This window comes from Alternaria conjuncta (genome assembly GCF_024043145.1).
Source record: "Alternaria conjuncta strain BMP 0040 chromosome Unknown scaffold_10, whole genome shotgun sequence".
Lineage (NCBI taxonomy): Eukaryota > Fungi > Ascomycota > Dothideomycetes > Pleosporales > Pleosporaceae > Alternaria > Alternaria conjuncta.
The window spans coordinates 1334409-1362061 of NW_026250099.1; the positions used below are offsets into that span (position 1 = coordinate 1334409).

General features: G+C 52.8%; 7 protein-coding genes across 7 annotated transcripts; 3 read left to right on the forward strand and 4 right to left on the reverse strand.

Annotated features, from left to right (window-relative positions):
- Window positions 1–607: 607 nt before the first annotated feature.
- J4E85_007501 (uncharacterized protein) lies at window positions 608–1559 on the forward strand (the record flags this gene model as incomplete). The annotated part of the gene is made up of 2 exons (XM_051471733.1): window positions 608–683; window positions 754–1559. 2 exons carry the CDS (start codon window positions 608–610, stop codon window positions 1557–1559), a joined length of 882 nt encoding a protein of 293 aa, XP_051324807.1.
- A 1130-nt stretch (window positions 1560–2689) lies between these two features.
- On the forward strand, window positions 2690–4942 carry J4E85_007502 (uncharacterized protein; the record flags this gene model as incomplete). The annotated part of the gene is made up of 5 exons (XM_051471734.1): window positions 2690–2930; window positions 2987–3096; window positions 3153–3503; window positions 3553–4340; window positions 4405–4942. The coding sequence occupies 5 exons, from the start codon at window positions 2690–2692 to the stop codon at window positions 4940–4942; spliced, it is 2028 nt and encodes a 675-aa protein (XP_051324808.1).
- A 2137-nt stretch (window positions 4943–7079) lies between these two features.
- J4E85_007503 (uncharacterized protein) lies at window positions 7080–8160 on the reverse strand (the record flags this gene model as incomplete). The annotated part of the gene is made up of 2 exons (XM_051471735.1): window positions 7080–8004; window positions 8057–8160. 2 exons carry the CDS (start codon window positions 8158–8160, stop codon window positions 7080–7082), a joined length of 1029 nt encoding a protein of 342 aa, XP_051324809.1.
- A 4837-nt stretch (window positions 8161–12997) lies between these two features.
- On the reverse strand, window positions 12998–16795 carry J4E85_007504 (uncharacterized protein; the record flags this gene model as incomplete). The annotated part of the gene is made up of 4 exons (XM_051471736.1): window positions 12998–13033; window positions 13088–13435; window positions 13497–13585; window positions 14701–16795. 4 exons carry the CDS (start codon window positions 16793–16795, stop codon window positions 12998–13000), a joined length of 2568 nt encoding a protein of 855 aa, XP_051324810.1.
- Window positions 16796–20030: 3235 nt separating this feature from the next.
- J4E85_007505 (uncharacterized protein) lies at window positions 20031–22113 on the forward strand (the record flags this gene model as incomplete). The annotated part of the gene is made up of 2 exons (XM_051471737.1): window positions 20031–20889; window positions 20975–22113. 2 exons carry the CDS (start codon window positions 20031–20033, stop codon window positions 22111–22113), a joined length of 1998 nt encoding a protein of 665 aa, XP_051324811.1.
- A 576-nt stretch (window positions 22114–22689) lies between these two features.
- Window positions 22690–24821, reverse strand: J4E85_007506 (uncharacterized protein; the record flags this gene model as incomplete). Its single annotated transcript, XM_051471738.1, has 2 exons — window positions 22690–24708; window positions 24756–24821. 2 exons carry the CDS (start codon window positions 24819–24821, stop codon window positions 22690–22692), a joined length of 2085 nt encoding a protein of 694 aa, XP_051324812.1.
- A 2156-nt stretch (window positions 24822–26977) lies between these two features.
- Window positions 26978–27514, reverse strand: J4E85_007507 (uncharacterized protein; the record flags this gene model as incomplete). Its single annotated transcript, XM_051471739.1, is given in 2 exon segments — window positions 26978–27011; window positions 27030–27514. The coding sequence occupies 2 exon segments, from the start codon at window positions 27512–27514 to the stop codon at window positions 26978–26980; spliced, it is 519 nt and encodes a 172-aa protein (XP_051324813.1).
- Between the last annotated feature and the right edge of the window lie 139 nt (window positions 27515–27653).

The following is a 27653-nucleotide window of genomic DNA, read 5'->3' on the forward strand; positions in this document are numbered from 1 at the left end:
TATGCATACCGGCAGCGTCAGAACAGTGTACAGAACGCTTGCGTAGGCCTCATGACGGGCAAGTACGCCCTATACGGTGAATACGGTGAACACGGTGAACACGAGTGATGATGTGTGTGCGTGTATCAGACCCGGACATCGTTGATTTACCTCATGTGATTCGACAGCAGAAAGCCTGTCTTTCCGATAATATTTTTACCAAGCCAGGATGTTGGTTGCGCGTATTCCGTTGTACTCTTGGAGTGTAGACCAATTATGCGCGATGCGTTTGCAGTGGCACTTTACTCGGCCCGTTACACTTCGGCCCGAGCGTGTTGAAATTAGGATGGGGTCTACCGGTAGATCGTATTGATAGCAGTGGGCGCTCTTCGGCGCTCACATTCGAGTTAGACAGCGGCAAGTAAGATGGCCACTCCTTTGACCACGTGGTAGGCGGTCCAATAAATGAGTATGGAATGTTTACCACGGTCCACGGTGAGCAGCAACTTGGGGTAGTCACCTCTCTGCCGAGCTTACAATGGTCGAGAAATATCACCTTCTGTCGTACTCCCGACCATCTTCTCTCGTCAGCCATTTGGCGTGATTGAAACCAGCTTTGGTCTGAGCCATGGCGACACCAACCTCCATTGGCGATCGCCCAAAGCGCGAGCTGAAGGTGCTATCATTGGGAATGACGCGTACTGGTGAGCTCCTCCAACGTTTGCTTTTGCTATCGTTACAGCCGTCGGGAGAAGCTGACTGAAGCGAGGGTAGGGTCGGCGTCCATTACTCAAGCTCTCGAGATTCTCGGATATCAAGGCGTGCACCACGGCATCCAGGCCATTAGTTCCCCAATTGAGTGGGAGTTCTTCAGCAAAGCATGCGACGCCTTCTACCCTTCGCTGCCGACCTACACAGGCGCGCCATTCACACGCGCCGATTGGGACGTTATCTTTGGGCCTTATGAGGCCGTCACCGACATGAGCTCGTTCTTCGCGACGCAGCTCATAGAAGCCTATCCCGAGGCGAAGCTAATCTTGGTGGAACGTGATATCGACGAGTGGTACGACAGTATGGAGGCGGCCATCTTCAGCACGACATGGGGGCTTCGCGCTGATCTCGTGATCAACGTACTGGGACCACTGTACGGTCTCAATGGCGGCAAGACGATTCGCAAGATCATGCTGGGCTTCTATGATGTGCGTAATGTGCATGAGATGCGGCGGGTTGCCAAGGATCGATATAGGAAACACTATGCAGAAATTCGTGCTGCGGTGCCTGCCGAGCGCTTGCTCGAGTTCCGCTTGGAGGATGGCTGGAAGCCGCTATGCGAGTTCCTCGAGAAAGAGGTACCAGAGGAGCCATTCCCTGTCAAGAACAAGAGAGACGAGCATGTGAAGCGGGTAAGGCAGAAGCAGGACATGTTTTTCAGACACGTTGCAACAAGGTTTGCCAAGAAGGCGATACCCTCCGCCTTGGGTGTCGGCGTTCTCGGTCTGGCTGTGTGGAAGAGCAGGTCTGGTGCGCGGTGGGCTGACATATTGAGCACTTTCAGGGAGACTTTGGCAAAGGCCTGGTGACGGGTTCCGATGGTTGTGTCGGCGAAGCGGCTGATCGGCAGAGTGGGACAGGGGAACGGTCGCGAAGGTTCTCTTGGGCAGACGTCAAGCTATCCGGGACGAAGCATCAAACCACATACGTGTAGTGTTTTTCGCACATCTTGCTTTCAAAGAGGCCAGTTTTACCTACAGGCAAATCCTTTCACATGTGCAAGTATGGTGACTGGTCGTGCACGGTGGGCAGGGTGCTTTGATCCGTCCTTCTGCTAGGCAGCTATGAAGATATGAAGCAGCGTGTTCACACTCGTGGCAAAAAGATTGAGGAAACGTTGCATATCGACCAAGGAGTCATCGAGGTGAATGGTGTTGGCGGTGCGGTGGAGCCAGTGTCTCGTGTAGATCTGTCTGCCTAGCGACTGGAAGACTACCGAAAGGACACCTGGAACTTGGGACAGACAACGAGAGCCGTGTCCGAGATTACCGACGCAGCGACTCAGACTGGCTGGGGTTCGCGCATGGAGGAAACGGCGATTTTGCAATTCAGATGCATTGATTCGCGACTTGGACGTTGAGATGGTAGAGCACCGAGGTTTGTAGATGTTCGCGTTCGCTTAGATGGAGGGGTAAATTGGCCTAGAGGCACGATAGCAGATAACGACGGAGCTGCGACTTCCCCATCATCGTCTGCACAAGAAGCTACTGTGGCCTATAGGTCTGCATAGCGCGGAGTCACACCTGCTACACGGGCGCAGTGAAAGCACAGTGCTAGCGAATTACACGTGTCCTGTAGCCAGCTGCGTCAAACGCAGGTGAAATTGAGGCTGATGCGGGCGGTTGGGGCAAAGTGAACGGGCCATGGGCGAGCTGCGCGCTAGGCCGTTTGCGGAGCAAGATCCTCGAGATCGCAAGGTGTTCTTTCGAAATACTTCCACGACGTGTCCATATAACAGTAGCCGCCCACCGCTACTTGCCCTCCCTCCTCCACTCACCTTGCAACTGCAACCACCGCACCTCGCCTTTTGTTTCTTTCTCAGCGATACCCGGAGAGCCCCGTCTACTCCACACATTGCGAGCTCCCAGAGAGTTACGCCCGCACTTGCACCTGGCATCTAGGCCATACCCCCAGTCTTGACGACTACACACACATCACAATGGCACGAAGCTCGCGGGGCGCCAACCAGCGCTCAACATGGTCCATTGCCTTCTACCTCCTCCTCGTCCTTGTCGGCGGTCTGATGCTGGCTAAGACAGCACACGCCCAGGACCAGGAGCCCATCAAGGAGGACGCCAATGGCGTCTCCGGCCCCGTCATCGGTATCGATCTGGGAACCACCTACTCCTGTGTCGGTATCATGAAGAACGGAAAGGTTGAGATCATCACCAACGACCAGGGTAAGTCTGCGTGCTCGACCATCCCACACACCCAAACTGACATGTGTCCTCTCCAGGTAACCGTATCACACCTTCTTGGGTAGCCTTCACCGATGACGAGCGTCTTGTCGGAGACGCCGCCAAGAACCAGTTCGCCTCCAACCCCGAACGCACCATCTTCGATATCGTACGTACACTCCCGCATACCGTTGTTGGAAGGCTGGCATACTGACTGTGGAGTAGAAACGTCTCATCGGTCTCAAGTACAAGGAGAAGTCTGTTCAGAATGACATCAAGCACTTCCCCTTCAAGGTCGTCAACAAGAGCGGTCAACCCAAGGTTTCCGTTGCGGTTCACGGCGAGGAGAAGACCTTCACCCCCGAGGAGGTCTCCGCTATGGTTCTGGGCAAGATGAAGGAGGTGGCCGAGAGCTATCTTGGCGAGCCTGTCAAGAACGCTGTCGTTACCGTTCCCGCCTACTTCAACGACGCTCAGCGTGCCGCCACCAAGGACGCCGGAACTATCGCTGGTCTTAATGTTCTCCGTGTTGTGAACGAGCCCACCGCTGCCGCTCTGGCTTACGGCCTCGACAAGGTAAGTTATCAGCATCCTCCGTTGAAGTAACTCAGCTAACGCACCACAGACCGACCAGAAGGAACGCCAGGTTCTCGTCTACGATCTCGGTGGTGGTACTTTCGATGTTTCCATCCTCACTATCGAATCCGGCGTTTTTGAGGTCCTGTCTACCGCTGGTGACACTCATCTCGGTGGTGAAGATTTTGACAACCGTGTCATCAACTACTTCACCAAGAAGTACAACAAGGAGAACGATGTCGACATCACCAAGGACTCCAAGACCATGTCCAAGTTGAAGCGCGAGGTTGAGAAGGCCAAGCGTACTCTCTCTTCCCAGAAGACCACCAAGATCGAGATTGAGTCTTTCTTCAAGGGCAAGGACTTCTCCGAGACCCTCACCCGCGCCAAGTTCGAGGAGCTCAACAACGACCTCTTCAAGAAGACCCTCAAGCCCGTTGAACAGGTTCTCAAGGACGCCAAGATGAAGAAGAGCGAAATCGACGACATTGTTCTCGTCGGAGGTTCCACTCGCATTCCCAAGGTCCAGGCCATGCTTGAGGAGTACTTCGGAAAGAAGGCCCGCAAGGATGTCAACCCCGATGAGGCTGTCGCTTACGGCGCTGCTGTTCAGGGTGGTATTCTCACCGGTGACGCCGCCACCGGCGACGTCGTTCTCATGGATGTCAACCCTCTTACCCTCGGTATTGAGACCACTGGCGGTGTCATGACCACCCTTATCAAGCGTGGTACTATCATCCCCACCAAGAAGAGCCAGATCTTCTCCACCGCCGCCGACAACCAGCCCGTAGTCTTGATCCAGGTATTCGAAGGAGAGCGAGCCATGACAAAGGACAAGTAAGTATCTACCGCGCCATTGCATGTCCACTACAAAGATCGATTTGCTAACCTATGTCTGCAGCAACCAACTTGGAAAGTTCGAGCTTACCAACATCCCTCCCGCGCCCCGTGGTGTTCCCCAGATTGAGGTCACTTTCGAGCTTGATGCCAACGGTATCCTCAAGGTCGGCGCTATCGACAAGGGCACTGGTAAGGGTGAATCCATTACCATCACCAACGACAAGGGCCGTCTCAGCAAGGAAGACATTGAGCGCATGGTCGAGGAGGCTGAGAAGTACGCCGAGGAAGACAAGGCCAACCGCGAGCGCATTGAGTCCCGCAACAAGCTCGAGAACTACGCCTACAGCCTCAAGAACCAGGTCAACGACGACGAGGGTCTTGGTGGCAAGATCGAGGAGGAGGACAAGGAGTCTCTCCTCGAGGCCGTCAAGGAGACCCAGGACTGGCTCGAGAGCAACGCCGCCGAGGCCGCCGCTGAGGACTTTGACGAGCAGTTCCAGAAGCTGTCCGACGTCGCCTACCCCATCACCTCCAAGCTCTACGGCGCTGGCGGCCCCGGTGGTGACGATGAGATGCCCGATGACCACGACGAGTTGTAGATGGTTGACAGTAGAGTCGCCATATATGTTGCATCCTTCATGTCGTATTTTGGTTGCATTGGCATCCACATGTATGAGTAGAAAAAGCACTTTTCGCGATGGAGATATATCTTGCTTAGACGCACTCAGATATATGCGCAGTTTGCTTTACCAATCACGGGCGTATTCACATGGAATGAACTACTTATGAGATCACTTTGTCCTTCCGATGATGCTTGGTGTTGCTTGCAGTCGTGTCGCATGTTGCTGCGTACGTGGTACCAAGGCTATGCCCGACACATACCCTGCTACATCTCGTCACAAGTCTGTGGTCGACGAAAGGTGTGGACTGTACTGTATATCATGCAACTACCAGGCCAAGGACCGGAATGTGCTTCACCGTCATCAGTCGAGCGCGCGCCAAGACGTGTTTGTATGGGAAGTGTCTTTTCGTGGCCTCGTCCCTAGGGGTGGCCAGATGATGATACATAGCGTAGGAGCATACACCACCCTAGAACATCTCTACTCATCAAGATCTAACCGTATGTATTCTACAAACTGCGACCCAAAATCTAGCCCGTGTCTTTCTGTTTGACAGGCGCATCTGGAAGGCTCCTTCCTCGAGGCTCTCGTATCGCATGTGCCGCTTTACCCAGCTTAGCCTGCCAGGACAAAGGTCCGGTGAGCTGGTGTACCAACGAAATCGAGGTTCTAGAGGAATGTTGAACATTCGATAGTGTCATGCCACGATCTCGTATTGTTCATGTACTTGAGTGAGGGGTTTCCTTCGCTTCCATGTTTTCTTTTTGCCAACGTGCATCGTGTCTTTGTTGCTCCTTCCTTACTCATAGTCTACGTGTCGCGCGTGGAAAGAATATGTTCTAGGGCTCTGCTGGTGTTCACGCCCATCAAGTTTTACGACACTTGCTCTTCCCTTCTTTTTCATTGTCATGCGGGGTTCTTTCGTTTGGTGCCGTGGTTGCGCTTTCCCCTTGCGAGCGTTCTTACTTCAACGTCTTTTCCAGCAGAACGTGGAGCGTCAGACATGTCTCTGGTGCATATACCGAGATTACTGTCAATGATTCACTCCAAGACAGTGCTGCGAGGTTTGGTTCTTTGGTCTGGGGTTTGCGCTTTCTTTCTACGCATATGGTGCGACTGACCCATTTGACACCATGGCTGCCGCGGTCGAAACACTGTCGCCTGGACGTTCCTACCTTCTGATGGATTTGTCTGGTCATCGCTCTTCGACTTTCGCTTGCCGTCGCTGGATCAATCCTACACCTCGCCTAGGGAGGGTGAACATATGCGCTGCGGATAAACCTCTAGGGCTGGCTAACCACCGTGCCACCGTCACCAACAATGCGGCACCCAACCAAATGCACGCGCGATACACACCAACAGGTCGTTCGATAACAGAATTGGGAGACGCGCGCAGTGTCGTCGCAGTCGATCGATCCACCGTCTGGTCGCCTTATCGCTTCGTTAAGCCAGCGCTATATTCTAATAGCCCAACGATGCATCGGAGCTACGAACAGACTACGCGGCCTCTGATCAAAGCCACCTCCATATCCTGGACCACCCGAGATTTGGATCGTGAAGCGACAATCGCTCCACTTGTGCAGCAATAACGGCTATACATACCTACCCCAGGCAATATGCTTCACGGCCGGAAATTTGCCTGCGAAGTCCTGGTTTCTGGCCCTGGTCTGGGAACGCGACAACCTTGGAGATAGCAGCAAACGTTAAGTCTGAGCGTCAATATTGGAGAATCAGGATAGTCCCGAACGGGAACCACGCCGATCACAGCACGCAATTAGACGTGATGACGCGTGCAATATCGCGAGCTTCACGTTAAATCTCAATGAGTCAAGACAGGTGATGTAGTTTTTATGGCTTTTGGAATTTGCGAGATACTAACAATAAACATTTACAAAATACACATAGACCGCTAAGAGCCGTGACGAGTAACGCGAATGGACCTGCGACCACTACCCAAAGTGCACGTGGGCATCTTGCCAGGCAACTAAGTCAAGATGACTGCCTAGGCAAGGAGACGTTCAGGTCGACAAGGTACAAAGGGGGAATATGGCGAAGAGTAATACACAAAATGACCCAAGGCGCAATCCAACTCCAAGCATGTTCATGTCGGAAGCGTTTAGGAGATGACAACCTTGACGGTCTCACCGTTCTGGCCCATGGAGCAACCACCACCGGTACCGGCCATGATTGGGTCGTAGCCACCACCGCCGCCACCGCTGGAGTTGCAGTTGAAGAGGTCGTAGTCGGAACCCTGCTCGCAGGTGTCCAGGCCGTTCTTGCACTTGAAGACACAGGTGTTCATGTCGGAGACGCACTTGGAGCCCTTGGAGCTAATGCTGTCACCGTTCATGTTGATGTTACGCGAAACATCGAAAGCACCCGAGGCACCGAAGGTTACCTCCCACCAGGTGTTGTTGATTTGGAAGCCGTCATCCTTGTAGCCGGGGAAGACGGGAGCGCAAGCAGAGGGGACACCCTCCTTCCAGGAGAGCTCGAGGGACTTGCCGGCGGGGATCTTGACTGAGATGTCGGGCTGGTTGGCCTTGACAGACATGCCAGAGTAGCCGAGTGCCCTCCAGCAGAACAGGAGCATATCCTGGTCAGAGCGGTCGTTGATGAACTCGGCCTTCCACTTGCTGTCACCGCCAACCCAGATACCATCCCACTGTGACTGCTTGTTCACACCCTTCTTGCAGCCGAGCTCCTCGACCCAGTCCTGGACATCGTCGAAGATGGAGCTGACGAGTCCACCGATAGCGTCACCGACGTTGTCCAAAGCGTCGCCGAGGTCACCAAGAGGGTCGTTAGACTCTGCGGAGGTAGCGGCGGGCTTGGCGCTGGTGGTAGTGGGCTCCTGCTTGGTGGAGGAAGGCGTGGGCTCGGCCTGGGTCTTGTAGTCGGCAACCTCAGCGACCTTGGGGGCAGCCGCAGGAGCAGGAGTAGGAGTAGGGGTGGCGAAGACGGAGCTCCAGTCGACATCGCTCAGATCGTATGCGACCTTGCTCCAGTCAACTTCGTTGGCAGCGCTGCGCTTGACCTCACTGCGAAGAGTTAGCATCCTGGTTTCGTTGTCGACTCGAAGGCATTACTTACGCTTGACGGCGGGCGTGGAAGCTGGCGTGACGGTTGTGGAGGTTGGCGGCAGCAGCCTGGCCAACGACGATGGTGCTCAGCACCGCGGCGGAAGAGTAACGCATCTTGAAGTTGCGTAGAGGTGAGGTAAGCGCTGGTTATTTATACTGCGGACAGGTCGTAACGTCGTTCAACGGCGTGTCGTGATGCGCTGGTAGTGGTTGGTCAACGAGTAGTTGAGGTATGAGTAATGAGTGACTGGGTGAGCTAGCTAGCAGGCGCAAGACGGGCGTGAAAGAGTGAACGCGCGAATTTGCCTTTTCAAAAAGAGGGACAATAGGTGGATTATATGTTGGGGTGAAGGAGGAAAAGGGAAACAAGCGGCCAGGCACAAAGGTAAGTGGCCCTTCAGCCGGGCTGCCCCCATCTCATCTCCTGGGAGACAGAATTGGTCTAGCGCACTGCGGACTATCCCCGTTACTAATTTAGTCAGGGCCAATTGCACCGGATGTTGCACCCCTGGATAGCGCGCGATTCTGACTTGGCTGGCGCTTCTCATTGGTGTGCCTGAGCCAGGCACAGTTGGCGCTCCGAGGTTTCAGCCGCTTTTGATCTCTCTTCGTCGCTTCATCGCCTGTCGCAGCCGCGTTCCCCTTGGCCAGACTCGCAAGCGGCAAGGAAGCAAAGAATTGTCGCTCGACTTTCACAACGACAGTGCGCAATCCCAAGGCGCGGGACTCGACTCAGCACCCGCGGGCGACGTCGTGAAGGCCGCGCAATTGCGATCTACACAATGTGGAACCCAAACAGCTGTGATTGGGGCAGCCGCCCGTGGATACCGACCCTCCAGATTCCAGAACGTTTTCCACACATCGGCGCCGCGTTGCCTGCGTGTTCCTGTCACACTCCGGCACGTGTTTTCACCCAACGAGTCTAGTCTCCGTCGCCCTGACGAGTCCACAACCTTCATCTATCACTGTCACTGCCGTGTGCAGACACAATGTACACTCCATTCAGCCGCGACAGTCTGTGAGCCGGACACGTCTTCCCCCTCGGCTATGCATGCGTAACTCTCCAACTCCGTCAGGGCATGCAGTCCTTCCGCAGGATCGTGACGCAACCGTCTACACGACGACTTTTTGCCTCGCCCATTTCCACATCTGCAGCCCACCTGCACCTAGGCAGGATTCTCTCCATTCACGGATCAGCAAGATGTGCCGATGCAACGTTTGTGGAGCCCCGGTGCCGTCAGCGGGACGATAAGGCTCTTTATCGCAACGTGGTAGCCGGTATATGCGTGGTGAAAATCTGGAAGACTACCCACTGCTAGTACGGTGTACAGCGACACCGCCAGCCGTGACCAGAAAAGCCTCACACGACGTGGTGGGTCGCTGTTCGCTGGATCTTCCCTGTGACGCTCCTCCGAGCAGAAACGGACCGGTAAGCGAAAACCATGTGTACCTTCTGCTCACCGGCCGCTGGACCTTCTCTCATGGCCAGCGAGAGTAGTGACGCGGACATTTTTGTGCTTCCATCATCTGTCTTGGTTCTCTCATGGTTGTGCTGCGTGTCGCCCTCGACATTGTACATCTGGTCGAGCAACCTGCCCTTGCACAGAGCAACAACACAGCCTCTATGCGCCAACTGAGACATTGCGAAACCAAGAGCTACACAGAAACACTACTGCATGCGGACACCTTCTGTTCCTGCCGCCGTTCTCTAGGCGACACACATGCTCTCTAGTTCAGCCAGCCATACGATTACTATCATCTGCCGGACCGACAAGTCCTGCATTTGTCGCTAAAAACTTCCCATTGGCGGACATCACAACACTACCATCATGATTTTCCACACAAACCAATCATACGAAGAGCGCAACGTCCTGCGGAGCCGGCGACGAAAAGTTCATGCAAGACGTTCGCAAGTGTTGCCCGCTTATCGATACCTACTCGGAGCCGGGTTGGTGTGACATCACTAGGTGTAAGACTACCAACAAGCGGATGTGTTCTAGACAACTACAGGTAATTTCGCTTGTGGAAGGGATTTGTGGTGCTGTGGAGTGGATTTACCAGTCATACCTCGAGGTTGTATGCTCGACTGGCTGCGAGATGATGGAAGAGTGCTTCCTGGCAGAAACTTCTTTTTGGCTCTACACACCCGTTGACAGGGTATAGGCGATCAGAGGCCATAGAGACACGCGAGCGGGTGGAGATATCGGTCAGATCGGGCAGCAGGCATGCAACATGACGGACGTGGTATCTGGCTTCGAATCGAGGCGGAAGTGGCCATATCGATCGTAGTGATGACTCAATCATGTCGCCATGAGGCGGAATGTTGGAATTGCGGAACTCAATGTCTGCCTCACGCACTTGCGTTGATTGCAAATATCGTCGTCCATAACAACAGCAACAACAACAATCTGCCATGGGAGCGGGGACCCATGTACCCACCCCTCAGCACCAGCGGTTCCCCCTCACCTCAAGGCACCCCTCACCCAACAATCCCAAACACAATCTCGCTACCGCGCAAAAACCATATGACCACCAAGAACGCCCCAACGTGTTCTTCTTTCTAAGCCGCCGAAACAAGTTCAAAGCCACCGAACGTTTCTGAGCACGCACATGCTAGGCTGGTCAGATAAAGTCCGGATTGGCAGCGGGCGCGAAGTTGTGTTGGAGCGTGGTTCGGTCGGAAGATGAGTCGGCACCATTGCGTTGGTGCGGATGTGGTGCCTGTCGATCAAACGCGTTCTCGGTTGGTGCTGCGTGCGCAGCGCAGGAGATCAGGTTTGCCGATCTGAGTGCCGGGCGAGCGTTGGGTGGTGTCGCGGCGTGAAGAGTTCGCGGCACCAACAACACAACACAACAGTCATACTTGATATTATGGCGACTATCTTATGCGCTGCATGCGACTGGTAATGTTGATGTTGTGGAAAGTGTTGCGACATTTTGGCAGCGATGAGAAAGGCATCTGACATTCTCGACGGTGCTGAGGCACAGCCCACAGCGTCGCCAGGCAGACACATCACCCTACCACGACGTCCATCATGCTCGCAACACCTGTCAAAACATGTCATTCGGACAACTAATCTCATACTACAGTTACCGTTCAACTTAGTCACACGTGGGCGGTTGGTCAACGGACTCTAGAAGTTCTAACCTCGCAGTTCCCGCCCCTCGCGAGACGCGCAATGCCGACCCTCGGTCCCCGAGCTATCCACACGTTCGCAGAAGCGCGCAGACAGCGTGGCTGAAACCGATTACCTGCATCTACGCGTAGTGTACCACGCGAGACCAACACGCTTCTTCGCTATCTTATCGTCCACGTTTCCCCCGCGGCGCGTCCCCTCCACTGGCACCGCCGTCACTAGTAGAAACAAAAGAGAAGGGGAATGTGAAACATGCATGTGAACATACATGTCAATCGTTCAGCTCATATGCGGCCCCACTCGGAGTTGTACTCTTCTTCGTATCCAGTGTCGCGAAAGCCTAGGTATGGAGGTTGGACATCTCCCGGGCGCCGCGTGGCGTTGGGGGCCGCTGACAAGGTGAGTTTGTTGCTGGTGTATGCGACGGATGATGCGGCTAGGGAGGAAGTTGATGTTGAAGCGTATCGTTGAACTGCTGTGGCGTTGTTCAGGGTCTAACAGATGAGTCGGGTGGTGCACTTGCACCGGTAACGGTACGCTTGAACGAGTTAGGAAGGAGTAGAGGCATGGACGGAGGTAGCTAGCTGTTAGAAGTATGATCGTTCGCTGTCAACCATGTAGGTCTCACATGGTATAGAGACACGAGGGGATGCCGTGAGGTGGCGGTGAGGGTCTGATCCGGCTGTTCAGTATCGTTGACTGGGTTTAGGTATGTCGGTGTACGTACAAGTAGGGTATGGGTGGGTATGGTTTTGCATTCCGTTTCTCTCCCATATTTTGAGCAGAGGGTAGCCAGGTGGTTTGATCAATGTGTACTGATAACGTAGTATGTTTGCTTGGAGATATGGCATAGTATGCTATGTCGACATGTCTTCGCGGCTGCCCCACTACCTTTCACCGTCTGTCCTCCATCGTCTATCCTCAGTTCTCAATACCAATTTTAGGCATCGTCAAACCATGACATCGAAATTGCAATCAGTAAAGCAACTCATCTACCCACCCTATTCGCTCCATATAGACATCTAGGGAACTCAACCGCGCATCCTCTTCACCGCGCTACCCAACACGCCCACCCGAGTACAACAATTGTGGGTGAGACAAATACTCCTGGGAAGACGTTATTGATATCGTTCATATCGAGCAAGTCTATCGACATAAACGTAGATCCCCAACCATCTCAACAGCCTCAACGTCCCACACAACCACGCTCAACACGTTGATCAAGCATGTGACAGGAAGCTAACGCACATATAGACGCTTGAGCCCACGAAGTTTGCATATGCATCGGCATGAGCCGCTGCAAACTATTACCCTGGTGTGCAGTAGCTACTGTATGATTTTTGCTTTTCCCGTTTATATGCTTTTTCCTTCCCACGAAAGCCGAGATACTGGTTCAACGGGTGTGTCAGATGGAATTTGCGTGTTTCATGGTGATTTCGATGATACCCTCGCGAAGAAGAACAAATGCTGGAGATCGAGAGGCGATGGGGATGTGGTGTTGTGGTAGTGGAATCCTGGTCTGAAATGAAACTGCACATCAGCGCTACTGATAGAATACTTCGCCAGCTACTTTAGCATATCTGATATGCCCAGTGATAGCTGTGTGGCAAGTGAACACCAGCAGACATGAACGCATCTCAAAGGCAGATGCCAGAGAAGTGACAATCCATTGATAGTAGTTCATAAAACGAGTGTAGTGCCAAAAGATTGTACCCAAGAAGTATAAGCTTTGGGCAAGTAGTCAACGAACATCGACCCTGTCACCATCTCAATAGCAACATTCTCCACATACTGCCGTAAATACAATCATTCCCCTAACCCTGGGCCTCCGTGAGAATCAGCTTCAAGTCCTACACGCATCCATTAGCACACCTCTCACTTCTCACTCCCTTCCCACAACTTACACAGCCCCCATCAGCAGGAGCGCACTGCGTCCCACCAATACTCGCCAACTGACAGTTGGAAACCTCGAAACGATTGTATATCTTGTCGCTCTTGCGGAATAGATCAATGGCAACGGAACCAGGCCCATTCTGCTCGTAGACCCAAGTGGCCTGGTAGTCGTCATCCAGGTCTACATTACCCCCGTTCTTCATATCGAAGTTTTGCTTGCATGTACCTGCAAAACCCACTGTTCCGTATGCGCCCAGAGAATCTTGGTCGCCGACGATGAAGTTGCAGACGGGGATGCAGCAGCCTCCGGGGCAGCCGCCGAAGGTGCCGCCGTCGTCGAGGCTCACTTGAGCCTTGGTCTGAGGTCGGTGTTAGTCTTGCTTTGGTTTGGGGTGAGAGTATGGGAAGAGGGGTGTGTACCGTGGCGAGGAGGGCGAACAAGGTCAGACTGATGGATCGGATGGAAGGCATGTTGGTGCTTCTTGTGAGTTTGATGGCAGTTGTTGATACTGTGGGTGATGTATGTTGCGAGGTTTGAAGCAGATACTTATATCCGTTCTACCATGTTTCAGTCGTCCGTTGTTCGTCAGTCTATCTCCGAGCAACTGTTCGAGTTTCAAGGTAGCCTGGCATTTCTCCACTGTAACTGTTGAACGGTGAAGGCTTATGATAGTTTTGGGATAGATCAGAGGGCGATTGCTTATGGTAGTCCTAAACCGAACAATAAGGCGATTGATCATGGTCATCTTTGGCTAGACGACGGGGCGACTGCTCATCATGTCTCGCTACTTCGGTTAATGTCGACTTTGTGTTTACTGTATGGACTATGAGCATTGCTTTACGTAGTCTACTAATTAACCAAGGGCTATAGTATGACATATATTTGAGTCGCGTTAATCCATGAGTATGAAATGGCAGTCAGGTTAGTCTTCAATCGATCGAGATAGTTGTGCTGAGACAAGAGACGTCATCTTGGATCACCCTGTCGACTCTGATCGAGCCGTAACAGACTTGAAAGGTCCAATCGCAGCATAACTAGACTACGAACCTACTCGGGATTTGCGAGTGCTATGTCTCAACCACACTAACTTCCTGGATCGATTGATCTGGACCCTGCGCCGAAACTTTGTTGTACAGGCGAAGCGGTTGTGGCGAAGTCATTCGCAGTGTCTTCCCTTACGATCTTTGTATTTGCATGAGCCAGATAAATCGATGAAACAGATAATTAAGATAGCAGGAGATACTATATTCTAGTCGTTGTATTGTCCCAAAATTGCATGCAGCCTCATCATGCGACAACTCCTTTGGTCATCGTATGCGCATCTTTGCCTGACCTACACGCCTTACCTCGGGCAGAACTTGGTGTCCCATGACTTACAGTACCCGTTATAGGATACAGAGTTGGTGCCTCCATTCTTAATTCCATGAACCTTCATTTGCGCGGGCCCTGAAGGATCGCAGTAGTCATTAAGCCCCTGGCAATCGCCCCGTTGATCCCCGGCCCTAACGATGCATGTTGGCAGGCAAGCCTTGACAGGGACAGGTGTATTCCGGCCGGGGCAATCCAAAAACATCGAGCGACAATGGCAAGCGTTATTTTGACTACAGGGCGTTATGATTTTACCTGCTGATCTTGTATGGGGAGGGTCGCCGTCGAAAATCTCAAACGTTGCGTTATTAGCGGACGGCGGCGGCGAGAAGTCATAGACTGCCAGTGAGGCGGCGGGTGTGGCTGATGGGGGAAGTTTGGCCGAAGTCTTATTGCGGGCCGTTGGATACCCTGTGGAATCCTGGACACAAAGCGTCGAGTCGTCCCATGCTGCACGAGCAGTGTGGTTCCAAAGTTGCGTCATATTATAGATCGTCTCAAGCGTGTAGTAGATACGACAATCGGCGGCCTGGTATTGGAACTGGAGGGGTGTGAGCTCCGTGCCGCGCACTTGGTTCCTGACTGTGAAACCGGCGTAATTGATCCACATTCCTGTGTCCGTTCGGTTGGGTAGTTGTAGAACTACTTCGGGCTTGTTCACAGGCAGATACTGCAATCCTTCGTCGAAATCGTAGTCGAGGGCGTCAGCAGAGTATGCGGCGGCGCCACGAGTGCCGCCGACTGCTTGCATGGGGCCGGGCTTGGGCTGACCACCAACGACAATGGTTTTGACTCCAGCTTCATAGGTCATAAACTCGACAAAGACAGCGCATGCAGAGGCGCACAAACCATCAGTAAGAATGACTATCTGTTCAGGAGCCCAAGGTGGTGAAGTGTTGGTTATGGGGTCGCTGGGATCGTAGCCATAGGGGTAGTCGCCAAATGCGGAATAGTCGAAACTCTCATCGGACAGATTGTATCGTTGACTTCCCGAGAATGTGTCGCCGTTGCTAATCTCTGGGCCGTAAAACTCGTCCCAAGACGAGAATGTTTTCCCAGTAGCGGCGTTGATGCGATTAGTGACGATCCACTCACTCGACGCCCAATTGTAGTTCTCAGCCTGGTCTTGGCCTGACTGGTCCCACCACTCTGAATAAGCCTCACCAAGATGATCGCTCAATTCATGACTACGTTGGCGGCTTGCTCCGTTGGGCTCAAGATTCGGAAAGAATTGCTTGAATGTATCGTACGCGAGGAACACAAGACCTCCAGAGTTTTGTTGCAGATCGATAATGACACGGGAAGCCTGACTTTGTGATGCGTTGCCGATGAAGTCGCGAATCGCCTGCCGAAAGTTGGAGGTATCGATACCATTCTGATAGAATGAGGGCATGCTAAGGATGGCGGTAGATGTCCCATCCAACATATAGCTGGACACGATTCCTCCTCCTATGACAGAAAGATCGGCTTGGACGGTCATGGGGTTATTTGGGTATGCGCCAAAGCTGTTCATGCACCAGTTTTCGCTCGATGAAGCTCCTTCATTACAATAGCTTTCCAGTGCCGCTGTAAAGTTGAAAGCACCATCGCTTTGGTCGGTCGGAGGAGGAACCTCGTCTTCAATGGTTGGCCACCACTGCTCATCTTCACTATAGCTTTCTGGTAGGAAACCGAGGACAAAGTAGTTGTAGAAGTCGCCGCCAGTAGTAAGAGGTCCCGTATCCTTACAACCAATGCAAATTGCCCACCAGATAGTTTCGACGACAGTGGTATTCTGGAGTGTAAAATTTAGCGCATCAGAGAAGACTCCATTCCCAGGGTAAAGCCTTGCCGACTGGAATGTACTCGGAATACCCTGGATACTGAGCGCAGGACTATTCATTATCGCGTTCCAATCGGCATGTGGTTCTAAGAAGCCTTGAGAGTTTTGGTTGGCAAAGCTTTCCAGATATTCGATCACGTCGACCCCGTTGATGTGGGTCACAGGTGACGCTTCGTATTCATCAACCGCCCAGGCTTCGTATAGGTCTTGATCGAGGTAGATGTCTGGCGCTTGTTTGCCGTCAATGGACGCACTCACAAGCCCATATGAGCCGACGAATGAGAATGCCGACAGAGCCCCGGCATTGAGGGTAACGTGTGTGTCATGAAGCTGGTTTACCATGAGCTGAATCTGTGCCTCAAACTCGTATTGGTTGTTGTAGGCAGCCGCAGTCACGTTCTGCTTGATCTGCTCTAGGGCTTGGTCGACGTCGAATGGTGCTCGTTGGTAGCCCGCGGGTGGCGCCTTGAGGTATCCAAGTGTGGACTGGAATTGTAAGGTCATGTTGTAGTAGTCGAGGAAGCGCATTGCGACGGCTGGATTGAAAGGAATGCTCTGCAAGCACTCGTACACCCATGATGCCTGGAATAGTGTATAGTCTTTGCCATTAATTAGTAAAGGTGTTCTCCCCATCATGTAATATGGTACTGACCGTTGTTTACAGCAACAATGATATCCCCACACGCCGTAGAGACAGTTTCTTCGGAAGCTGTAGGAGGCTCAACTTGTCGAGGGGCGAAAGAGCCTTTCAGAGGGTTTGCCCATCCGTATGCCAACAGGCACGATATCGTCAGGAGCCTAACGAGAGACATGACGCGCGACTAAGAAGAAGTGACCAAACCGGGTTATCTTGTCAGTAGATAGAGTGGATCTCCTCAACTTTTGAACTTCCGTGATCACATCTTGTGTAACTCTGTGAAGCTCACTGGCAGGGATTTGAATATGTGGCGATGGCTTGCGCAGCCTCAACGGGAACTCATTAAAATTGAAGCAGTACAGGAACGGTAGGCCGCCGACGTTTGCTGTCGAATGAATGAACACTTGCTCCTGCCAATGCACGAAGCCACCAATACCCACAGGCGCAGTGAACGGAAAGCTGCAGGGGGTAAATAGATCATGAGATAATTTAAGCCTTTCCCGGAATTGCGCTAGAGGCTTGTCAGTCGATTCGTGGGTTCATGTGCGGAGTACAAAGCAGTCATCTTGCATATCAGCCGCACTTGGCCCCCACATGGCCTATTGGCCTATTCCGCGCGGTGCTAGGAGTCGGTAGGCTGAAGAGATATACAAATCCCTGGTTCGATATATCCAAGGTCGACGGGAAGCTGGCTACGAGTTTGCATAGGCCAGTCGCTAGCTGAAGGTCCAAACGGTAGATGAAAGCTGGATGATAGAAGGTCCTCGTCCGCGCTGGAGTTCGATAAGCAAACAGAGCCCAGATCTACACCTATAGAAACAATTGTGAGCGTGGTAGAGGCGCACATTTAGTGTGACGAAAGCTCGTGCGGTCATGAGCGGAACTGTCTAGAACGGGAGAAGGTTGAAGAAGGCAAAAGTGGGCAGTAGAGAAGAGGCAGCCAGTTCGCGAACTAGGCTGATGAATACCTGGAACAAGAAAGTGCTGTATGCAGTCGACCAACGCAGCGTTACATTGTGCGACGTGCCGGCTGACACACAGGTTGTGTGGAGGTGGAGGACGATGTGTATTTGTGGATTACGCGCCAGGCTAATTGACCGGTTGCATGACATAAGCCGAGTGCACGGACATAGATGGAGCGGGGGCCGACCCACTGGAACCTGTTGTCCGTCTTCACTCCCAAAAGCAACACCTGCAGCCTTCAAACAACAAATTAATGGATGGCAACTTCTTTGCGAATGCATCTGCAATTTCGTGGCGCCTACGACAATGTCGGACGCCGCGGCTGGAGACATTCCAGATCCTTTTGCGCCACAAACTCACGTACCACACTCAGCCTTGAGCCGAAACACGCTACATGGCAGCGAATATGATCCCACCATATTCAACAAGTTTTTCGCATCCCCAGCCTTCTGCGCATGGTCTTCGGGTAGTAAACACTGGCAACTGCATTGCTATGGAGAGCCTGGCTGTGGCAAAGTGAGCTCCTATTGATCTGGTAGAGGACAGTACTTACCATGACAGACGACTGTAGCTGCTCTCGCTGCCGATCGTCTCCCATCTAGCATAAACGGAATCAAAACGGCTGTCGCATCGGTTTCCATCACACAGCATGTGTGGTCGACATCAGTGAGGTTTATTGAGGATCTTTTCCAGCTCATATACTTTGAACTTGGTGTTGAACCCAATGCGGAGTACGAAGCATATAAGCTCGCGTGTTACTCCGGAAGTTCGGGAACCGAGCGGATACAGAAGCTGATCGGAGCTCTAAATAACTTCGCCTCCAGCGCTTGCAAATTTCTCATTCTCGACGGATACGATCGCATCAACGAAGCATTACAGTCGATTGTTGATACACACTTATCCGCTTTGGAGCTCAGCGGATTCAAGGTGATGATCACACGGAGAGTTCCAGTGTTCTCCATTTCCCGCAATAAGGATTGCGACGAATGCAAGCAGGATTACTTGGAGCTCTGGTGGGAATGTTCAAGATGCAGCATGTTTGATCTGTGTTATGACTGCGAAAAGAAGGAACACCTGGAGAAGTCCCACAGATGCCCAGTGAGTGGTTTTAAGGAAACCTATCCGCATGTCAGTATTAAGTTGGGTCACTTTGACTTGAAAGGCCTGCTCGGGAAAAGACTGCGCCTGCACTATCGCGATATCCATTCAGAAAACGAAACCCGCGTTGTTGAGTACATCGAGTCGAAGGCTGGTGGCAACATAACACTTGCATTATTATATTTGGAAGATGTCTTTACGCGGGACGAGATCACCACTTTCAGCATAGATCGAGTCGACGACAGACTGCCCAGGGATGTCATTGCTTATTTCGACACCGAGATGAGCTTCATCGAGCGCAAACCGGAACCTGAGCGCTTGCCTCCATTACATGCGATTGCTGCCGCTAAGAATCATTCGCAGGGAATCGCCCTGGAAGACCTTGAACAGTGTATACGTCTTGCTCAGAGGACTTGCATGAACTTAGATTTTCCCAGATCGGTTGAAGACGTCTTTATTGCAGCAAATGGATGGCTTACAGATCTACGCACAGTAGACCGGAAAGTGGACATATGCTGCAAACCCGCCTTCCTTCTGTATGTGAAAGACAAGTACAATGATTCGTTAGAACGGGCGAGCCGCCGAGTCGATTCTACAGCGGAGGGAAGACCTGGTGCTATCTTACCACATCAGTTCCAAGAGACATCCTCATCAGACCAAACACCTGATCTCTTGGGAAGCACATTCGACACATTGGCAAGCGAAAGGCCTCTCCCAACACCGCTCACGAGCCTCAAACATGGCCTTGGCATCCGCGAGCCGGAGGGTACGTACGATCGGACTTTATTCCTTGACAAGGACGAAGAACTAGTCCAATCGCCTCCCAGAATGAACAGCGCCGAGTATGTACCGAGTATGTCTCGGGGTATCTTTCAGGACCATGAGCCCAGAAGAAAGGTCACACAAGCAAAAACGGCATCAAAACAGTCGCCAATGGGCGTATGTGACTTTTGCATCAGCAGTGTGTTAGAGTCTGCTGTATCCTCCGGCCAACATCGAACCTCAATAGATGGTGCAAATATCGCTTTAAACCAATGCACATTTTGCACATCGCTCTACGCCAACATGGAGCGCTTCCTATCGAACACTGAAGACTGGCCATTGTATCACTGGACCCTTCGAGCGCTGCCACGCGGCAGGGAGCTAAGAGGATCGATGATGCTGCGGTTTCGGTCTTCTCATCCGAAATTTACAACCAAGTCTTTCCGATTCCTACCAGGAACTGATCTGTATGTGCCTGCGCCTGAGAATCTACCAGAAACAACAGATCCAGAACTCAGTGGAGGGACTCAGATCAACAAATGGATGAACACTTGTATGCGCGATCATCAAGACTGTAGCAAGGCCTGGCACGACCAACGATCCAAACTCTCCTTCCTACCGACGCGGCTTCTAGACATTGACACTGGAGATGACAATGTCATCCGCTTAGTAGATACCAAAACGACGAAAGTCAAGGGCCCCTACTGCACGTTGAGTCACGCTTGGGGACCACGAGAGAAGCCGTTCCTCACTACGACCGTGTGGAACATGGCGAAGCATCTGATCACAGGCATTACTCTAGACGAGCTTCCACGTAACTTTCAACACGCAATACATGTTACCCGCTTCTTGAAGGTGCGGTACATTTGGATTGACAGTCTCGCGATCGTGCAGGAACCCCTTGGTGACTTTGCGAAAGAAGCCGATCTCATGCACAGGGTGTATCGCTACTCGCATTGCAATATCGTTGCAGCGGACTCGAAGGATGCACACGGCGGTTTGTTCTGGGAACGCACACCTCACAAAATCCTTCCGGTCAGATACCAAGGTACTGATGCGCGTCATCATCTGGGGGGGAAGACTTGGACGATTGTTCCGGCAGACCTTTGGGAGAAAGAACTCTTAAGCTCCGCGATATATGGCCGTGCATGGGTCTTCCAAGGTAAGCAGAGCCCATCACCGCTCCATCCATTCTCCGCCACTAGGCTATCTCAACTCACCAGAAGCTGACCCTGGGCAATTTCCAGAACGCATTCTCTCTCCTCGCATCCTCCACTTCACAAAGCATCAGATATTCTGGGACTGTGGTACGCTCTCAGCCTGCGAGGTATTTCCAAAAGGCCTTCCATTCTCTCTCGATCACAAAGCGAGCACGGATCGACATTGGAGAGGACGGCTAGCCAGAAGCACCGTCCCATCGAATGCCATGGTCGGTGTCATCGACAACGAAAGCTCCTACACGTTCTGGATGTCCGCAGTACAAAACTACACGGAATGCGAACTGACGAATCAAAGTGACAAGACGATCGCAATCTGGAGTATCGCGAAGTTGTTACGCGATTTCATGAACGAGCAATACGCTGTGGGTATGTGGTCTGAGGCGCTCGAGGAGCAACTGGCTTGGAGAGTGCGTGATACTAAGTCATGTAAGAGGATGCCGGAACTAGACGCCAATATCCCCAGCTGGTCTTGGGCAAGTATCAAAGGTGCTATTGTGCCTCAACACCGACTGGCTATACGACCATACAAGATTACAGATCACGATGGAGCTGCTGTCAGATTCACAGTCAAAGAAGAAACTAGACAAGGCGACAAGGAGCCAGTACTACAGAGCAGAACATTGGCACTGAAGACTCACATGAACGTCGGGAGACTGGTGAAGGTGCAAGAGGACGAATACCGTCTCCATTTCTCCAGCGAGACCTCTAGCGACGCTATTGAACTAGATGTCTTCCTCGACACTCCACCAGCGACTACATGCATCGACCCAGGACACTGTGCATTCATCATCCTCGCCACATCCGCCACTTCAAACACCACCAACATCCCCAACTTACCCCAAACTTCTTGTCCCCAAGCGCGCCAAACATACTCCGGCGTGGGTCTCCTCCTCGTCCCACACTCTACCTGGTTCACCGCGCAAGAACGGCTGTACCAAGACTACAAAAGCGCACTAGCAGGCGTAGAACCGTCTCGAGAACAACAATGGCGGCTGGATGCATTCGAAAAACTCATGTTGCAGCAGTCAGAGAGAATCATGAAGATGGGAGAGAAGATTGAAAGCGTGTATCGGCGGATCGGATCGTTGCAGTTCCGCGATCTGGATGAGCGGGCTTTCAAAGAGATGACGGATGATCGGGATCGGGAGGATATATGGTTAGAGTGAAGCGAAAATTTCAATATGAGTATGCACAAGTTTCCATTGCTTTCCACGAAATGCAAAAAGAAGTGGGTATATAATACACGTATGCGCGCCTCTCCCAGCGCAGACAGTCCTCACTTTTGAGGATGATGTAACCCAACCACGCTACCTATACATGTCTAAGCCAAAGCCTAGATCCCCATCTCTTCATCCCCTCATCCATCACAAGAGACAAGCCCCTCCACATAACCAGATAAATCATTCCACCAAGTCATTCCAACCAAAATCCTCCAGGTGAACGCGTAAAATCAAAGAGCGAAAGGACGTCCGAGGCCAGCCATGCGGGTTGGGGGGTATCTCGAAACCAAGCTAAAGAGCGAAAGTAGAAAGCAGAACAAAGATCGTTAAACATTCCCCTCACTCACACATTGGCGTGGAGGAGAGAACGTCGTGCGTATGAATGTAAGAGTTGTAAGGAAAGAATGGGGGTTGGGCGGCCTCAGGCACAAAGATGACAGATGGAGAGTAGAAGTGAACGCCGTGAGATGCATAAATGTGGTGATTCCAAACGTTGTATGAGATAAAGTGAAATGAGGGAGATCAGTAGTTGTAGCTGTTGTCGTAGCCACGAGGCGCAGTGGGGGTGTAACTGCGTTGTTGCTGCTGTTGTTGTTGGGGTCCAGAGACGGGTGTGTAGCTACGTTGGGGGCCGGGGCCCTGAGGTGTGTAGCTACGGGCAGGCGGTCCCTGAGCCCAACCTGGTTGTTGAATAGGTGCTGTTGCACTGCGCTGTTGTTGCTGAGGTGGCGCTGAGCCGTTCATGCCTCGGTTGGGGAAAGGTTGCGAGGCTTCACGACGCTGGATTGCTGATTGCAGTGATGCTGGAACACCAGCTCGGGGTGGTGCAGTGCCAGATCGCGGAGGCGCGGTACCTGAGCGTGGTTGAGATGGTAGACCCATTGGCTGCGATGGGGCAGGCGAGCCTGCTCTTAATAAGCTGGGCATCTGAGGTGGCTGATAGTCGGCTTGTCCGTTCGAGTCCGAGAAGTAGTGCTGCGAGATATCTTCTGTGGGGTTGACATCGACAGGTGACAGTTCATACTCCGGGCCCAACTGAGGACCCCGGCTGTCGTAGGGGCTGAACTCTTGGTACGGTCGGTTGGGGTGAGCTTGTTGTGGTGTATTCCGCGCATCGAGGGGAGTGATGAGTTGAGGATCGTTCTCGTATCGCCCGTTGTTGTAGCTTGTATCCACAGGGGGCATGGGCCCACGTGGTGGGAGTGGGGACGCTCTGCCCTGTGACATTGGTGTGAAAGGTCGGTCGGACTGGTAAGGCAGGTTGTCTTGCTGGCCAAAGTACCCAGTGCCGTTACGGTCCAGAGGTGGCATTTGAGGTGCAGGCGACGACCTGCCCATACCTCCTGCCTGGTTCAGCATTGGCGCATTTGAAGCGAAGCTGGCAGTCGAGAAGTTTGTGAATTGTGCGTCCCTCTCTGGCATGCCAGGTCGCTCGTCTAGCGTGGGCAGAGACGGCTTGTTCATCAAGTTTCGGCCCGAGTTCATGGTGTTGAAGGTGTTCGAGGTGTTCGATCGCTCCGGGTTTGTTCTGTATGAAGGTGTGTTTGCGAGGGTATACGGAGGCAGTGTCGCGGTGGTCTGCATCGTATCGGATCGTTGCAGCGAAAAGACGGTCGATGTATCGTCATCGTCGCCTTCGAGCTTGGGTAGCGTAGGACGGGACTTGGAAGCGTCAAATTCGCCCTTCTTGATGGCCCTCTCCTCCTCCCTCTTCAGCTGCTGGTTCTGCTTCTCGATGGCCTTCTTGATCTTCTTGCCTACAATACGCTCCAGACGGGTCTCGACCTTGCGTCGGCAGTAGTTGGTAAGACTGCCATCGGCCTTGGGGATGTAGTGCCAGAGGAAGAAGAGGTACAAGATACCAGCGATGATGAGACCCAGCGCAGCGATGACCCAGATGACGAGAGAGAACAACATGGTGAAGTAGATGACTGTTTCCTGCTTGTTGCCGGTCTCGACCATGAGCTTGATGTTCATGAAGAACTGCTCGAAGTTGGAGCGATCTTCTGACGCGTGCTCGCCGACGGGTATGAGCTGCGCTTGCATGACGGCGTATAAAGTCATGGCATTGAGGGCAATGCGAGGTCCTTGGGCGACAATGATGAGAAGCGCGCTCTTGAACTGGAAGTATACGAAGAGAGCGATGTAGTTGGCACCCTTCTTACTCTTGGTCAACTCTGCGAAGACCAAGAAGCGGCGCCAGCCCTGGCCAGTCTTTGTGATGCGCATACTCTGCAGTATAGCAGCCAATGGCTCGAGGTAGCATTCGGTGACACTTCCTGTCCGCATGACGCGCAGAGCCCGGATCCATCGGTATGCGAGAAAGACGTAGGAGACGATGATGGTGATGGCGAAGATCCATTTGGCAATGTCGAAAGGCACGGTAGGCTTGACCTGACTCGTCCATTTGTCGAAAGCGAGGAGGTTGACGGCGGTAAAGGCATCGGCGGCGTAGACGGCGCATGAGATGACGACGAGAATCCACAGCCAGGCGTAAGAGAAAGGCGCGAGGCAAGATGTAGACTTGAAGTCGGACAAGTTCTAGGGCAATTAGCAATGCGCTTCCATATTCGCGCTCAAGTGCTTACGATATAAGTCCACTTCTGCTCCTCCGTCACGGTAGTTCCCTTTTCGCGGTCTCCGCAGCACCCCATGTTGGCGATTCGGTATTAGTCGGTATGTACGTATGTGTATATGTAAGTATCCGCTCAGCGGTACGGTGGCCTGCAGTCCAGCTGTTCGTCTAAGGAGTGACTTGGTCGCTAGGACATGGGTTGGTTGTTGTAGCCAAAAGGAGGAGGCAATTTCGGTTGTCGAGTGAGTATTCGCGATATGGTGGTGACAGGCCGGCTGCTCACCACTAGCGAGCGAGGGAAAGAGCGACAGGGGCGGTGGTTTTGTTAAGCAAGCGGAGGATTGCGGCGGGTGGCCGGGGACGGAGGGCTTTCCAAAAAGGTGGGTGTTCGGAATGCTACCAGAGTGCCGTGCGCATGACAAGAGACGTGTGCGCGTGGGTGGAGCGTTGCGTGTTTGAGATGCGCAAGGCTTGAACAGCGGTGACAGCGGAAGAGGCGTGTCCGATGGCTGCGTATGTATATGTATAGCAACAACAGTGGTATTGTTGTTACTCGGGCTATTGTTGCTGGCTTTGCGCCGTGGTGAATGCGACGACTATAGTTGGGGTGAACGAGTGGGTACGGGCGTCAGGGAGCGGCAGGCGCGAGGGGGTGTCGAGCGGCAGTCGCAAGGTGAACACAACACGAATGGAGTACAAGATGCTATGGCGCGAGCAAGTGAGTGAATCGCAGCGCAGGCGTCTACGTTTGTCGATGGAGCACAAAACGGCCACGAGTGGTGTCGAGGGAGCGTCAACAGGTGATACTCGGTCGCGTTCGAGGGCAGCGGCTGGCGGAGGGTTGAGGCTTGCCTGCCATTGGCCGGCGCCACATCCGTCCTTGTTTGGCCCCATGCTTCACCTTGCCCAAGATAGCAGCCCGCTAGCCTGTTCCTCTCATCATGCGCCGCAATCGCCGTGGGGTAAATTGCGATTCCATCTAACAAAGACCCTATCACCGCTTTGGCCGCCTCTACTTCGCCATGTAGACAACCGCCCCACTGCGAACTTGACCTCCAGAGAGGCTTCTCGCACCACCTGTGGCTGTGGCACAGGCGGTTGCAACAAAAGCGTATCATCCTGCTCTTCGGCGTGTTATGCCACACTCCCTGTCCGAGGCATGCATGCAAAGCTTCCAAAAGGGCGCTCGGCCTTGCCGGCAAGTTCCCACATAACGTCACGCGCAGAAGGACCGGTTACTTGGGAAGCATCGGGAACATCGGCTGCCTCAGCCTTGAAGCCTCAGCCATCTCGAAACGAAACACGCGTGATGCGCATCATTGGGCTTCCTGACCAGGCAGGCGCCTTCGTCATGTCCGCATTGACGTCGCCTTGCTGGGTACAGATCGACGGGCGATGGAGAGTGCCGATGCATCCGACTCCACTCGGCAGTCCAACTCTCCTTCAACGTGTATGCGAGCCCAAAACAGGAAGTCGAAGGTTCATGCACAGACAACCAGTCAGCATTGATGTAATTGCTTACTCCCCTAGCTGTCGGGAATAATATCCCAGAGTATTGCCGGTTCAAACTGCCCTACGATCCTCCTTGTATCATCTTCGGGTTTTAGTACCACATACACCAGAGCCTTTGCCCCCTCTGCTTGATCATAAGATCCTAGCCGTAGCTTCTCAGCCCTCCAAGTAAAGTTGTCGACTGATGTGTCATCAACTTTGACCCTACGCGGAAGTCCAGTGTGACATGCCGGACGCTTGGTACCCTTCAATAATGGAATGCATGAGAAAGAGGTCAGTATCTTGATATGTACCGCGTGGGAATGGGGATGCATAAAACGATCGTGGAATAAATAATCTTCGCTCACTCCCAACGCATTCATCTTGATGGAAATTCGGTCTCGATAGACGTTGTGCAGATGCTCTAGCATATTGGTGTAGTCGTCGACATTACGGGTGGGGCCGTAGAGGAATATTGAGAGTTGTTCAAGGTTTGGTAGACATTCATGAAAGACCTGGCTTGCACTCTCTGATCTCTCGGCGTGGGTAGGTGACGAAATCATATCGAGCTCTGGTAGTGTAGCTCCATACCAGATGAACTTCCGTGTGCCGACGAAGTAATGTAAAGAGCGGATTTGAGCCATGTTGAACCGGGATCGTTCCCTACAAAGTTCGAATAGCACGGTGGTATCGAGGAAGACAAACGTGTTTTCCTGATAAAGCATCGTCATCGTTTCCAGGTATCTAATACGTCAGTCCGTGGGCTTCCGCAAGGTCGCTATGCCTAATGACTCACGTGGTAGTGCAAGTCAGAGGCAAAGACATGGCGCCTGATTCCTCTTTAGACATGGCTATGCTGGTCATGATCGAGACAGTTGCATTGTTGACACTCGTGGTGCCATGGCCGTCGAAGACACTAGACGTGACTTTGCCCCGCTTTCGATAGAGTACGATGAACTGTCCAGTCATGGCATACTCCCAAATCATGATCCGGATCTCAGCTGGTAGACTGAGAAGACGGCTCTTCTCCTGTGTGGGACGTTTGCGAGCGCGCAGCTCAAAAGGTTTGTACTTTCGCACCTTCTCCGCGTCCTTTTTCCGCCGTCTTTCTTCCATCATTTCGCCCAGCTCTTCACGGATTCTATCTGCGAGTCGAATTTTCTTGTCTAGAAAGCCCCTCATGCCGTGTGTCCAGAGCGCAACCCGTGAATGCGCGCGGTGTTCTTGTTCTTCTCCCAGGCTTGGTACGATGGCCACGTCCGGCGCGTGGTGAGACTGCATGTTGATTAGTAGGAGCAGGCAGTGGTATCCGGATTGAACGTCGGATTGAAAGTACTGTCCCGCTCCAGTATCTTGGAGTGAGTAAGAACCAGAAGCGACGATGTTGCAGAGGTCATACGTCCGCATGCGGCACGGTTGA